General features: G+C 34.5%; 1 protein-coding gene across 2 annotated transcripts in view; it reads left to right on the top strand.

Annotated features, from left to right (window-relative positions):
* Window positions 1-15,647, top strand: part of cpda (carboxypeptidase D, a) — a 32,624-nt gene that overhangs the window by 11,909 nt on the left and 5,068 nt on the right. The window contains exons 7-15 of one of the 2 annotated variants that reach the window (XM_056473083.1): window positions 1,843-2,010; window positions 2,092-2,201; window positions 2,305-2,410; window positions 4,994-5,136; window positions 5,246-5,415; window positions 7,114-7,386; window positions 12,279-12,474; window positions 14,910-15,045; window positions 15,137-15,283. In XM_056473083.1, coding sequence (XP_056329058.1) covers window positions 1,843-2,010; window positions 2,092-2,201; window positions 2,305-2,410; window positions 4,994-5,136; window positions 5,246-5,415; window positions 7,114-7,386; window positions 12,279-12,474; window positions 14,910-15,045; window positions 15,137-15,283 — 1,449 coding nt within the window. Of the gene's footprint in view, window positions 1-1,842; window positions 2,011-2,091; window positions 2,202-2,304; window positions 2,411-4,993; window positions 5,137-5,245; window positions 5,416-7,113; window positions 7,387-12,278; window positions 12,475-14,909; window positions 15,046-15,133; window positions 15,284-15,647 lie in introns of both variants that reach the window. The other variant, XM_056473082.1, reaches the window with a different exon arrangement.

Raw genomic sequence — 15,647 nt, 5'->3', positions numbered from 1 at the left:
TTTATTAAACTGTGAATATGGAATAGGAATAATGCTCAGTTTAAAAAGTATTTTATTAATTAGCTTGTTTGTCAGTCAATCAATTATTAATTAATTGCTTTGAAACAGACAGAAAAATATAGTATTGTTTGATATTATTAATTTTATTATACTGCTTTAAATGTAACAGTTTTAAATTAATGTTTTTGTGAGAAACATGGTATTAGAAGTTTGTGTTTATAATAGGAACATAGGATAATAATAAAACACTGGTAATATTAATAATCAAAACCTGACATATTAAAAATCACATTAATATTATTTTTATTATAATTATTCACTGTTATAATTGATTGTATTCTTGTTATATAGTGCATCCGGAAAGTATTCATAGCGCTTCACTTTTTCCACATTTTTTGTGTCACAGACTTATTCCAAACTTTTTCCAAATTCCAATTTTTAAATTAATTTATTTACTCAATTCTACACACAATACCTCATAATGACAATGTGAAATAAGATTTTTTTAAATTGTTGCAAATTTATTAAAAATAAAAAACCTGAAAAATCACATGTATGCAAGTATTCACAGCCTTTGCCGTGAAGCTCTAAATTGAGCTCCGGTACATTCTGTCTCCACTGATCATTCTTGAGGTGTTTCAGCAGCTTAATTGGAGTTCACCTGTGGGGAATTCAGTTGATCGGACATGATTTGAAAAGGCATACACCTGTCTATATAAGGTCCCAGGGTTGACAGTGCATGTCGAAGCACAAACCAAGCATGAAGACAAAGGAATTGTCACCAGCCCTCCGAGATGGGATTGTCTCGTGGCACAAGGTTGGGGAAGGTTACAGAAAAATTTCTGCTGCTCTGAAAGTTCCAATGAGCACAGTGACCTCCATCATCCTTAGGTGGAAGATGTTTTAAACCACCAGGACTCTTCCTAGAGCTGGCCGGCCATCTAACTGACTGAACGGGGGAGAAGGGCCTAAGTCAGTGAGGTGATCAATAACCCGATGGTCACGCTGTCTGAGCTCAAGCATTCTTCTGTAGATGGAGGAGAACCTTCCAGAAGGACAACCATCTGTGCAGCAATCCACCAATCGGGCCTGTGTGGTAGAGAGGCCAGACGAAAACCACTCCCCACATGGAATTTGCCAAAAGGCATCTGAAGGACTCTCAGACCATAAGAAACTAAATTCTCTGGTCTGATAAGACTAAAATTAAACTCTTTGGAGTGAATGCTAGGCGTTACGTTTGGAGAAAACTAGGCACCACTCATCACCAGCCTAATACCATCACTACAGTGAAGGATGGTGGTGGCAGCATCGTGCTGTGGGGATGTTTTTCAGGAGCAGGAACTGGAAGACTAGTCAGAATAGAGGGAAAGATGAATGCAGCAATGTACAGAGACATCCTGAATAAAAACCTGCTTCAGAGTGCTTTTGACCTCAGACTATGGCGAATGTTCATCTTCCAGCAGGACAATGACCTAAAGCACACCGCCAAAATATCAACGGAGTGGCTTCACAACAACTCGGTGAATGTTCTTGAGTGGCCCAGCCAGAGCCCAGACCTAAATCCTATTGAACATCTCTGGAGAGATCTGAAAATGGCTGTACATCATCGCATCGCTTGTATTCTTGTTTTAGCTTCTTCCTTGCATATGAGTGTTATAAGTATTATATATTTATTTAGCTTTTATATTATTTATTCTAGCCATTATTTTCTAATATTAATCTAAATTATATTATTATTATTATTATTATTATATTATTATTATCATCATCATCAATAAAAAACAGTCTATGCGGGAGTAACAATATAATATAAATGCAAAGAAACTGCTTTCTTCTGTGCAGGAGATATCGAAGGCATACAGGGCCGCAACAACAGTAACAACTACGACCTGAACCGTAACTTTCCTGACCGGTTCAAACTGATCACAGATCCCCTCCAGCCAGAGACCAAGGCTGTGATGACCTGGTCAAATAACCACTCATTTGTTTTGTCTGCCAACCTTCATGGAGGTGGGTCCTTATTTAAAATGCTTCTGTTTGACTAGGAACAAACGAAAAACAAAACGGATAACCTCTCTCTCTCTGTATCAGGCTCTCTGGTGGTGAATTATCCATTTGACGATAATTTGGAGAACGTTATCGGATACAGCAAGTCCTCAGACGATGCTGTGTTCAAGATGGTGGCTCTCGCTTACTCTCGGGTGAATACTGGCTTTCTGTAATAACAATGACTCAAGCTTTGTGTAATCATTAAAGGTTTAATCAAGTGGCAGTAAATATTCTCTGTCTGAAATTTTTCTTCAGGAAAACTCTCAAATGTATGAAGGTCACCCCTGTAAGGAAATGAGTTCATACCAGGAATCTTTTCAAAATGGCATCACCAATGGCGCAGCATGGTACAATGTCCACGGTGAGCACCTACTCTCAGTAAAAAAATACGTTTTGTTTGTTAAGTAAATCTTTGCATCCAAAAACTGTTTTTTTTTAAGTACCCTTCAATTGTCTTTATTTTTCTTTTTCAATCTAATGGAGAGAAAACCTCCAAAATACCCTTAAGTGTTTCGTTTATTACATTTCATACATATTTATCTTGGTGAAATTCTCAAAATGAGTTTTGTTTTTGCTCCTGCACTAAGCTATAATTTTTTACTTTAGCAGTACTAATACAAATTAGATTTGACAGTTTTATAAAGTTTTTAAAGAGGGATATGTTACACAAGTTGCCTAATTATAAATTAGAAGACTAATTATAATTCTTTAAAATTATGTTTTCTGGTTGTTCATATTATGAATTATTGAGTGATATAAAAGGACTTCTCAAAATGTCTTAAGTAAAAAAAGAAAAAAAAAATTTGAATCTAAAAAAACCTGATTTATACTCAACGCATTCGCTTGAGTGTGTGCGGTGAATGTGACATCATCGCAGTGTTTGCGGAGGTTCGATTTGGGTCCGCGCGACATGCTTTCAGCTGGCAGAGTGCACAAATTTTTTTTTAAACTTGAGCAAACAGTTCGCACGGCGCTGCATTTTATTTGAGTTGAATATGAATCACTTTGCAGAGATTTTGGTACGCCGGTACAGACATCTTTATAATCCATCCATGCATGATCAAAGAAATATCCAGATGGCCAATAATTCTTGACTAGAAATTGCAAGTTTTTGTAAAAAAGTTTAGCAAAACTTGTGGGGTAAGTTTGTTAAGCCAAAAAAAGAGGCCGTGTTAAAGGTGGAGACCCAGGTGGTTTCAATACATAATTACAGAATATGTTTTTCCACCATTCATAGGAATTACACTGATGTATATATTACACTTTTGAATTTAAAACAATTTAATAGCTACAAAACTAAAATGAATTAACAAATGATTTCTTTGGTAACTGGAAAAAAATATTTGAATCTATCGGTTTACAATATACTGATGCCCTATTTTTCTGGGCTTAATTGGTGATAATGGCCAGGAATGTCGGACCATTATTGCCTTTTTAGTTTATAAGTAGAGGACACAAACTAGCCAGACAGTAATGTGTGAATTGTGGAGTGGGCTAAATCTAATAAAAAACATCAGTATTTTTTTAGTAAGTGTACTTCTTTTTTGCTTTTATTCTTGCCATAATAAAAATATATTTGTAGAGCAACCCATGATCTGTTGCCAATAATATTTTAATAAACTTTAATATTTAGAACTGTCCAAGATATGAACAAAAACAAGTGATGCAAAGTTTATAAAAATCTTTATAATCATTAAAATAATTAATAAAAATAGTTATTTAAAAAAATCTTTAATGATATAACGTAGTTCCAGAAACCTCCAGAGGTCCATAGTTTATATATGTTTGTCTGTCTGATTTTACAGTCAATTTCTTTTGACGGCCCCCTGCCACTTAAAAAAAAATATCTCAATGGCCAACGCATCAAGTATAAAAGCCTTGTCCGTTTCATGAGGTGGGCGCGCACTCAGTGGAGCTCCGTGACTGGGCGCCAGACGAAAATATAAATCAGTCTTAACACTGTGTCCTAACAACACATGATACAGCAAGATTCCAGCAAAAGCAATTTGTCTGCACCAAACGTAATGTGACATGACAGAAACATTTAAATACCAGCCACTCATTTAAAAATCAGCCACTGTACTGCCAATGAAATTGTAGGTTATAGTTTATTCACATTGCATATTTAACTTTTATAAAAGTACATAGTTTGAGTGACTGAGTCACAGTTCTGACTTTCTAAAACATCTGCTAGTTATTTTATTTTCAAGACCTGAGGTGAACTATGTGCTGCTGCTTTCAGTAGTATGGCAATAAATATCACATATAATGATATTCAAACTCACATTGGTAGGATTTAATACTGAATAAAGCGCATAATATGTACCTGGGGGGATCATTATCATATTAGTTTAAGCTGTTGTTTTGTCGTGAAGTCACCGAAATAGAAACTGTTTCTAAAACAGACATTTTGTGTGTCTCTGTTGCTGATGGTTAGGACAAAAACTTTAACATTTTTAAGAATTTTAACATAGAAAAGATGCCTTTTATAGCATATCGCAGTACCGCTTCATATGTTATTAGGACACGGTGTAATATGTCCAAGAAAGTAAACAGGAATTTTTAACCTGGGGACGTATATTCTTTACTCTATTCACATGCAGTGTCTTGCCTTAAAAAAGAGAGTTTCAAGACAAATGTTGAATGTTGGTGCGCTTTCAGACATTTCGTCAACTTTGAACTATAAGGTTCTATCTGCGTTCTGGATGATTTTGAGATATTGAGCTTCAAAGTTTTTGCATTCCATAGCAAACAGTACATGTGGAACATCTGATTTTTAAATAAACTCTTAAAATGTAAACAGCTTATAAAAAAACATCCCATAATGTAAATAAGTTGTCATTTTAATAAGAATATGTCAATTACTCACTTTCATTTACTGAAATTTTATTAAGGAAAGTGAGGTATAAAATTGTGTTATGAATGCATTATGAATTTCCCTCAGGAGGAATGCAGGACTGGAACTACATGAACACAAACTGCTTTGAGGTGACTATTGAACTGGGCTGTTACAAATACCCACCAGCCAAGGATCTGCCAAAATACTGGGAACAAAACCGCAGATCACTTCTGCAGTTCATCCATCAGGTCTGGCTCTTTCTTTATTTTTTTATTTTCACCTTGCCTTTAAATAGCTTTTTTAATCTCCACCTAATTTCTGCTACACGCCATATAAAATATTTGTTCAATCATTCAGGTCCACCGTGGAGTAAAAGGAATGGTAATCGACAGCAAAGATGGATCTGGCATTCCTAATGCTACCATCACTGTGGACTCCATTCATCACCAAATCACATCCAGTGGTTTAGGGGACTACTGGCGCTTACTTGTTCCAGGAAAATACAGGCTGACCGCCTCTGCCCAAGGGTACATTTGTGAATTTTTCGCATGATTAATATTAACCAACCTGATTTGCATATATTTTTAAGCTCACAGAGGCTGTTAAATCCTTGCGTGGTCACTATTTGGATAGTACTAAACATTTAAAATAATTTAATTATTAACTTTATGTCAGGAATAATGTTGTAACTTTTAATTATTTAAATTAATTCAATTTAGAGAATTTCCTCAACCATTGCTGACATGCAATTATTGACAGTGTATTTATTTAATTCTATTTATTTCATTAATTATTTCTAATTATTCATTTTATTTTGTATGTCATTACATTTCTCCTAAAAATCAACACAATGTAATAATTTATATACAGTGCTTAGCATAAATGAGTACACCCCCTTTTGAAAATCAATATTTTTATTTGGTTTTTTTTTATCATTCAGTGAATATAGCCAATAATGTTTGGTGCATTTAAACAACTGTTTTATTACACAGTTATATCCATTAAAATAAGTTTGTTCAGCTGAACGAACACCTGTAAAAATAGAAAGATAATACATTTGAATTTCAAACGAGTTATTGGGAAAAAATGTTTCATATATTATATTTCTCAAGATTTTTCCTGTTTATTAAAATTCTATTTAATATTTGGTCCCACTTTATTTTAAGTGGCCTTAACTACATTTACTTGCATTAAAAAAATAAATACAATGTACTTATTGTGTTCATAATGCATTGCAGAACACTTCTGGGGTTATTGAGGATAAGGTTAGGGACAGGTCTTTGAGTATGCGTCAGCAGTGGACAGTCAGTAGTGTTTTATGCATGTGATTACAGTGTAATTACATGTATTTAATCAAGCATAAGTACACTTTAAAAAATGTGTGTTTTTTCATATATGCAGTCATATATGTGTCTCGCACACTGCTAAAAACACTATTAGGATACATATATTTTACAAAAAAATTTAAATTGATCGTTTTTGCATTAATTCGAGCAAATTTGTTCTTCCAGTATGAAAAGAAATTTAGAAGCTACGTCACGGCGATTAGATCCTTGTGTAAATTCCAGCGTGGAGACTGGATGTCTGTACTGGCCCATACAACGTGATGTCTTTGAGTTTTCATCATTAATTGAAGAGAAAGAATTGGTTCGAATGAATCAACGCACTCTATTGTGTATGTGGGGCAACGTCATTAATAGGCATGAGAGCTTCGAAGACAGATTTACGTTACAGTGTTCAAACGGCAGAGAGATGCCATGTTGTGTTGCCAACCGTAATTAAAACAAGTGGAAGAAGAAGAATTGTGAAGAATTCATGGCCCTTTAATATAAAGTGGGACATTATAATTTTCCCCAACATATTAATTTGTGTGTACTAATTTTTGGTCTGCCATCTTAAGTGTTTTTGCTAGATTAGTTCCAGTTTTAGCTTTGATACTGGCTAATCTAATGTATGTGCACAAATATATTATAGAAAAGCATTCTCTAGAAAACATTAATTTAAAAAAAAGGTCTGTGAGGGGTGTACTTATTTCTGCTGAGGACTGTGTGTACATGCATGTCCATGCTTTTCACATTTGGTGCCATTAAATAAGCTACACTGAAATAATACTTAGCACATTTCCGATGGTTAAAAATGCAAATGTATTTGTTTAATTGTGTATAAAATATAATAATTGTGGATAAGAATGTAAATGACTCGTACCTTCTCTTTCATCTTTTCAGTTACTCGTCAGCAAGTTCTTCGGTCACCGTGCCTGAGGAAGGATTGGAGATTGTTAATTTCACACTGACCCGGATTCCCACAACCCCAGGTTTGGATCCAAGTGTGAAGGAGTTTCAGGCCCTCATCAAGCAGCTGTCAACCGAATCCGGTCTGGACAAACTGGTCCAGGACACTGCAACTGAGAGCAGCTTCCGGTACCGGCAGTACAGCGAGGTTTCCGAGTTTCTGCGTGGACTGGCACTCAACTTCCCAGAGATTGTCTCTGTCCGCAGGTACAGCGATATATAAACACATTCACTTATTGATCATTATACACTGATGTTCCTGTTGTGCACTATGTGCGTAACTCTTTGTTTTGAGTGTGCAAATGTGGAGTTCTGTTATATGTTTTTGCGCTTCAAGGGGTAGGCTAAAAATATGTCAGATAATGTGAAATCACCTTTAAAACACAGTCAATTAGGTCTAGATTTAAAGTAAACAGCTGAGGAAGTGTCCCATTTCTCCATGGTTTCAAGGCACTACCTGAAAACGGTCAATTCTCATGCGCTGCGTAATATCATTCCACCCAGTGCAGCCATGGTACAGCAGCAGAGTTTCTTGACTAGTACGTCAGAATGAGAGTATTAGAGTAGTACCTTGCAAAGAACATGGTCATTTTTAATTTTCTGTCAGTCTCATTACACGATGCAACTACTGAAGACTCTAGCTTTAAATAAGCCAATTATCAAAACTCTCTTTGAATTTTTTTAAACAAAATGCTAATTGTCAAATCAGATTTAATTCGTTATGCTTAGCCAAGCTAATAGTGACCCGCCAGAACAAGAAATTGGCTAAATGGATTCAAAAATGGTTCAAGTCACCTGTTTTAACTCTAGGAGACTTGTTAAATGAGCCTTTTTCGAAAAAAAGGTGGAGTGTTCCTTCAATATTATTCAAGAACAGAAGGCAAAATAACTGTTAGACCTTCCTGTTCCTGTTATTGGTTGTAAAGTCTTATTTTTCAATAAACGTTATGGAAGTTAGGCTAGTAGTTTGTTCTCTACTATTAAAGTTGTAATTAAAGGTTCAATAGGGACATCTTGGGAAATGTTAACATTAGCCTGATAGCACTGAAATCCTAGCTTCCAGCCTGCAAATCAGCATTTAAAGCCACACCTCCCGAACACCTTAACGTGTATTAGACCAGTGTTTCCCAACCCTGTTCCTGAAGGCACACTAACAGTACAAAATTTAAACCTACACCTGAATCAACTCATCTGGAGCCTTATGGACAAAGACTTGCATTGAAATCATACTTAAACATTACGCACACACTAAATGTGTGTGCGCAAGCTGTAAATGTGCGTACGCAGTAAAAAATTCAGATGTATGAAACACTGCGTACGCGGAATCCCACGCATATTCTAGTTGTACATCCAAATTAACATAAAACTGAGTGCACATGCACGAGCGCAAAACCCCTCCCTGCCTCCTCCCCTAATAAATATGGTAATGACTTTACTTTGGCAAAACCAAATGAAAAAGCAATGGCAAAAGCAAGCAAAAAGAGAAAATTTGAACAGATTGTGAATTGGAGGTGCTCCTTTCAGAGGTAGACCAGAGAAAAATGATGTTATTTGCAAGTTTGTCCTCTGGAATTAATAACAAAAGAAAAAAATAGAGTGGAAGAGTTTAGCTGACGCGGTTATTGCAGTGGGGTCTGAACATCGCAATGTGAGTGAATTAAAAATGAAATGGTTCGATGTAAAGGTGTAAAATTTTGTAGTGTCCATTTAGGCTAAGTGCAAATAGCACACCTCGTTGGAATTAGCTAGTTGAGTGATTCCCACCCATCACCGTTTGAACCAAAGAGAGCGGTGAACAGCAGCGTGAGTGGCATAGCTGGTAAAGCGCATGGCAACATGTTTTGACACAATCGATCATGAACCCGATTCGAATCCAGCATCTGATGAACTCCTTCTTCTTTTTTCCCCCACTACATATCAGATTTCGCCTACTCTTCATCACGAGGAAGACAAGTAGAAATCATTAATAAGTGTGTATTATGTTAAGCGCATTTGAGCATCACATGTCATTTGCACATTTATTGAATGGAAAAGTTTCCGATTCTCGTATGCAAATTCATCTTCAGATGGCGTCTTTATAGCAATGTGCGTGCAGTAGATCGCTCCTATTACATTGGGAAAACCGGCGATCACTGCAAATTGCACTTTAATGTTTGGCTGGTCAACTGCATGGTATGAAAACCTTATATACCTGCTAGACATGCGGATGATCCCGTCCCATACAGCTGCCATTGCGCGGCTCAAAGATACTTTGTAGTGTGCAGTTTAACATAATTGCCTCTAGGAGTCGCAAATGGAAATAAAACAAACACACAAAAGAAATGCACAAACGTCACACATGAAGTTGGCGTGGACCAACGCACATTTTCACATTATTTTCATCGTTAGTAAATCCAAACGCGAGCGTAAAATGTGGTGTACGCAAAGTTTTTGTGCATACACAGCGTTGATACCCCAGAACATTGAGATGAGGAAGACATCCGATGAGGAAGACATCCAAAATATGTTCTGTTGGTGTGCCTCCAGGAACAGGGTTGGGAAACACTGAACTAGACAACATCACTATAATAGGTCATGTAAAATTAAGTGGTCCAAATATATTTATTACAATTTCTGAAGGACCATTGACGTCTAGAATAATGACTGCCGAAAAATCAGCATCCATCATTCATGCATTCATTTTCTTTTCGGCAAACTCCACACAGAAATGCCAACTGACCCAGCATGGGCTCGAACCAGAGACCTTCTTGCTGTGAGGCAATTCTGCTACCCACTGCGCCACCGTGCTGCCCCAGCATCCATCAAAACAACAAATTACATAAATAAAAAAATAAATAAATAGAAAACAAGTATGAAAAATGTTAATGTTTCACAACATTCCTGCTTTTACTTCACCAGAAAGAACTTCAAAGGAAATTCATCAGAAAGAACTTTATAGTCGTTTTGATTGCGCAAACTTTTCCTGGTCCTAAACCTTTTTCTACAGAATATTAAAATACTTATAAATAGATTTGGACCACTTAATTTAATGACTGCTACCAGGATATAAAGAGAGTTTCAACCAGCATAACAAATATTGTTTTTAAAGACAATCACCTATTGCATCTTTAAGAATTGTGAAATTTATTAGAATGATATATAGCATAATTTATTAGAATGTTCTTATTTCTAATTTTTTTAGGCTTGGGCAGTGATAATTTTAGCAGGGCAAGTGAAAATCTAAATAACTGGCCTTACTAGATCTGTTGGTAAAAATCCTTGATACTGAGTGAGTGAGGTTTTAACTGGCAATTTTGAATTGGCAAACAAAGAAATGAAGGCGTGTAAATAATGGCGTTTTTAAACTGGAAGTGTTTCCATGGATATTGTGAAAATGTTTTTGAGGATCAATATTTTTAAGGTATCTTATTAAAGATAGGAATACCAGTGTCATAACAACACTACACACTAGGGTGCCATGCCTTTCCCTCAGAGAACACCTGTTAAAATGAACAAAAGTGTGACTCGGATGATCTGATCTGACAAGCCTGAACCCTGTCCTGAGCGTTTCCGTGACTGTAAATGCCGAAGGGTTTAAAGATCTTCCTGAATGACAGACTAATAACCTCTGTACACAGTGAAGTTACTGTGTGTGAACTGTATTATTTGTCTTGCTTTAGCTAAATCCCAGAAGTTATTTTTGGTAATTATAGCTTGCGCTGAACTAGTATGAGGTCAACAAATTTAAATGAAAAGAGAAAAGGAAAACAAAGTATCATTTAAGTCTTTGGTGTTAGTAAGAGTTTGTTTTTTGAGATTAAATGTATTTAAAGTATCTTTATTTTTAGATTCAATTTAAGTGGAAGGAACACTTTTGTATATATGTGTGTGTGTGTGTGTGTGTGTGTGTGTGTGTGTGTGTATGTGTATATATATAAAATGTATATATATGTATATATATATAATGAAACTTTCAAATGAATGCAACCCAAAAGAATATGCCTGAATATTTATAGTATACATGTTAGTATAATTTCTGAAGAATCATGTGACTGGAATAATGACCAAAAAATAGTAATTAAAAAGAAAACGGGTATGTAAAATGATAATGTTTTACAATATTGCTGTTTTTACTGTATTTTCAATCAAATAAATCATTGGTGAGCATAGGATACTTTTTAAATAGATAAAGTTTTTTTAATAATACAACCTTTTTTTAAATTATGCAATTAAAATTGTTATACTCATTTTGTTCTTTTTGGATTTGAAGAATAATTGTTTTGTAAACACTCATAAATGAATGTTTTTTGTTTTGTTTTTTTATAAAAGTGCATTTTTCCAAATCAGGAACAACATTTTACTAAATTGTTTCCTTTTTATGAACTATCAAACAAAACAATCTTATTCTTGTCCTAATCTTATTTGAACATGAAATTGTACCTAGTGTAGAAGAACATTTAGTAGTAGAAAATTTAGTAATACTAACTTGACTGGAATTGGTATGGAATTATTGGAACTGAATTGGAACAAATTTCTTTAAAAAATGTCTTAATCTTCATTTCTTAAAAAATAACAAACGTATGAATTTTAATCTTACAAACAGAATAAAATCATTTTACTTGTAAAAACCCAAACATCCATCAACCCCCTCCACCCCACACTCTTCACTTTCGTCTGCGAGACTCAAGCACCCCCCCCCCCCCCCCCCAATCCTCTTGTAATATGCCGGATTCGTTACCCTGATCTGTTCCGGGATCTCGCATTTTACATTTTACACTGAAAGTTCTCCACATCATATCTATATTTTTTTAAATCTGCAAAAGAAGTTGATTTTCAAAGGTCTTGGAAAACTTGCTTTTCATTCCCTTATTTAAAAAAAAATGCAGTTCAACTTTAATTAAGTTATTAGAAAATATTATTTCTTACTAGTAAAAACACATCTGAATGCATTAAAATCCAACAATCAACTTTTTAATGGTACTATAGGTCCACAGGGAGTGTTAGGATTGTATTTATATATTGAATAAAATACTTTCTAGGTATTAAAACTGTAGTGAAACTTTGAGTAAAGTCAAACAATTTCAGTGATGTGATGATTTTATTATTTCTCCTTTCTGAAGTCTTGGTCAGAGTGTGGAGATCAGGAATATCTGGGCTCTGGAGATCTCCAACAATCCTGAAGTCCCAGAGCCGTCAGAGCCCAAGATCCGGTTTGTAGCAGGTATCCATGGACACGCACCAGTGGGCACAGAGCTGCTTCTGGAGTTTGCTGAAAGTCTCTGTGTAAACTACGGCAAGAATGCAGCCATCACCAGGGTAAGAGTATTTTCGTGGGCAAAAGTGACCCGTGATGAGATATCATATGATGTCTAAACTAACTGACTTTAATAAATATTCTGGGTTAAATTCATGTTACTGTGTCTAATCAAAAGAGGCATATCATAATGATCAAAATACAGCTGATATTGTATTTTTGTGTATGTATATTTAGTTTCTCTTTACTATAAGGTTTCAATAGTGTATGTTAGCTGATGTCTTTACTAACATGAACTAATAATGAACAATTCTTGTACAGCATTTATTAATCATAGTTCAACATTCACTAATGCATTATTAAAATCATAATTCATTCTTGGTAACATTAGTTAATGTACAGAGTTAACAGGAACTAATAATGAACAATGTATTGTTCATTGTTTGTTAGTAAATACATTAACATTAACTAATACAACTTAACTGTATATTTTATGTTAGTACTTTAATTTGTCAATTAAAAATAAGCCAATTGTTATGAAGACATACATTTTCATGATTAGATTTTCATCAGGGTTTCTAGTAATATAAATCGTTCTAGCCTCTATGGACGCACCGGCCCTGACTACAAGTCCTCTCATCATCACGTGTGTGCACTCAGACTGTATACAATCGCGATCTATTGGCTGTTAAAGTAGAAATTATTTATCTTTGCTCCTTGATTAAATTTAGTCAAGTATTTAGAATGATTGATGCATGACCGATGACATTGCTAACGGACTTCTTATTTGGCTGTATCGTGAAGTGAAACTTACTTTTAGCAAAGGTGGAACTTTTTCTTTTTTTACGACTTTGTCTTTAAGAATTATGCTAGAAATGTTCCTGTTTGAGGTATTTGTGCGATTTATACACAATATCTGTATTCTGGTCTATCTTAAAGCATCACTTAATTGTGCAGGCATTACAGGTCAAAGCAATCTGTTGTTGCATTTATCAAAATGAACAATAAGGCTCTTAAAACACTGCTTTGAAAAATGTAGTGTCATATTTCAAATACATTAAGTCAAACCAAGTCATTTGTTTTATTATTTTATTACGGAGTGTACTTGTCTTTTTTGTAGAACTATTTCAGTTTTAGATCGTGTAAAATTAAATTTCCATGTGATGTACAGCTATTTAAGAAACAAATTTGCCATATTGTAAAAACAAGAATGGGCAACTAAGAAAAATAGTGTAAAATATGTAAATAAATGGCTAAATTGAAATCTTTTTATCATATACTTTAATTAATTAAACCTTTCAATGCTTGAAAATATTGTTTAAAAATGGACAAAAGGTGTCTCCATGGCCTTATAGAGTATGTGATAGTTTTGCCAGAGCAAAAGGAAAGGAAAAATTGACCATACTTCCTTTGTTAGTGCAATTTCCCATATATGTAATCCTGTGATTTAAGCAATTAAACCTTTCAAATAAGTTTACACAAAAAAGGGCCATAATGAAAATCTGATTCTTTTTTTATTTTAAATCATAAATCATAAATTTGTATTATTTTAGCAGTGTAGTAGTATTTTTACTTGAGTGCAAAAAAAAACACACAAGCACGTTTCACAAGCACATTTAGAACAGGTTTATTATATTATTAATTATTTATATATGATTAATTATTATACTATTATTATTAATAGTTTTTGTTTGTATAAATTCCTATGCTATGTTTAATGGCTTGCTGAGAATACATTTCAAGTGTTTAATACGTTGTGTGCCAGTCTTGAAAATAAAAATAGGTGCTGGAAAAAGTGCTTAAAAGTCTTTGATTTTCATTAGGCTGTGCCTGTATGAACCCTGCATACAAAGGTTCTAATTACATTTATGCTGAAAAACTGGAATATCACATAAACGTTTTGTGAATAAAGCACCGTTTCCATTCAATTAGCCAAAGAGTACAAAATCATCACTTCCTGACTAACCGGTGCAAAATATCAAAGATAAAAATTGAATTTCTTTATTTAGTAAATTACTTGTGCCTTAGAAGGAACTGCTGACACGAAAAGAGCAGAGACTCTCTTTAAAATTTTGGTAATTAAAAATATAATAACATCAATACTGAAATGGTTAGACATTTCAGATGTTTTACTGTATGTTTAGCCTTCTGGTTTGTCCATCCTTATACATTTTTATCACCACATAATCTCTTCTAACAAAATCACATTACTTTTTTTTTAATGCACATACTGGAATTTGTTCGGTAAAAGTATTTTCGTCGTAGTATTTGCACATTCTTTCTTATAGAATGAAAAGTTTATCTTACGTAGGTGTGCGCACACATTTTTTATGTGTATTTTCAAACTGTGCATAAAAATAGATGGATGGAAGTATAGTTATTATTATTGGTAATTACTTCTTATGCCATGTTTGTTAGTACATTAACATTAATCTCTCCCATAGGCTAACAAAAATCTTGTAAAACCCTTTACATGGTCTTTGTTCCCCATCTTTAGCTCATAAATGAGACAAGAATTGTTATCCTGCCAAGCATCAACCCAGATGGACGTGAGCTGGCGAAGGAAAGAGACTGCACTTCCACTGTTGGCATGACCAATGTGCATGGCAAAGACCTCGACACTGACTTCGTTGGTGGGATCATGTTTAAATTATCTCTCATGCTTCACTATATTATGTGCGTCAATAACTGGCGACCCTTTATGTGTTTTTTTTTGTTCAGTAGGTAATGCATCTCAGCGAGCTTCAGAACCCCAGCCAGAGACACGCGCTGTGATGGATCTGATTCAGGAAAGAGGATTTACTCTCTCTGTGGCTCTGGATGGAGGCTTATTTTTGGTCACGTATCCATATGACAAACCAGTGCAAACTGGTATGTAACCTAATGGTTTAGAGGAATCAGTTACTATTATGAGCAAGTCATTGAATCATTGATTGAAATTATTTATTCAAAACTGTTGATTTAACAGTCATTAAACAAATGAAGTCATTGAATCATTTATTCAACAGATTTGTTTCTAAACGCTGATTTGTCCCGCAATGAAACAAGTCTATATTAGTGAGTCATTGAATCGTTCATTCAATAGATTTGTTAAGAAACACTGATTCATCCTGTAATGAAACAAGAGAAGTCTTTATGAGCGAGTCGTTAAATCATTCCTTGAGGAAATTTGTTTAGGAACATCGATTCACCCATTAATAAAACAATTAAGTCCTTATTAATGACTCATTAAATA

This window comes from Danio aesculapii, chromosome 15 (assembly GCF_903798145.1).
Source record: "Danio aesculapii chromosome 15, fDanAes4.1, whole genome shotgun sequence".
Lineage (NCBI taxonomy): Eukaryota > Metazoa > Chordata > Actinopteri > Cypriniformes > Danionidae > Danio > Danio aesculapii.
The sequence above is the reverse complement of the archived record's forward strand: the minus strand, read 5'-3'. Positions and strand labels throughout refer to the sequence as shown.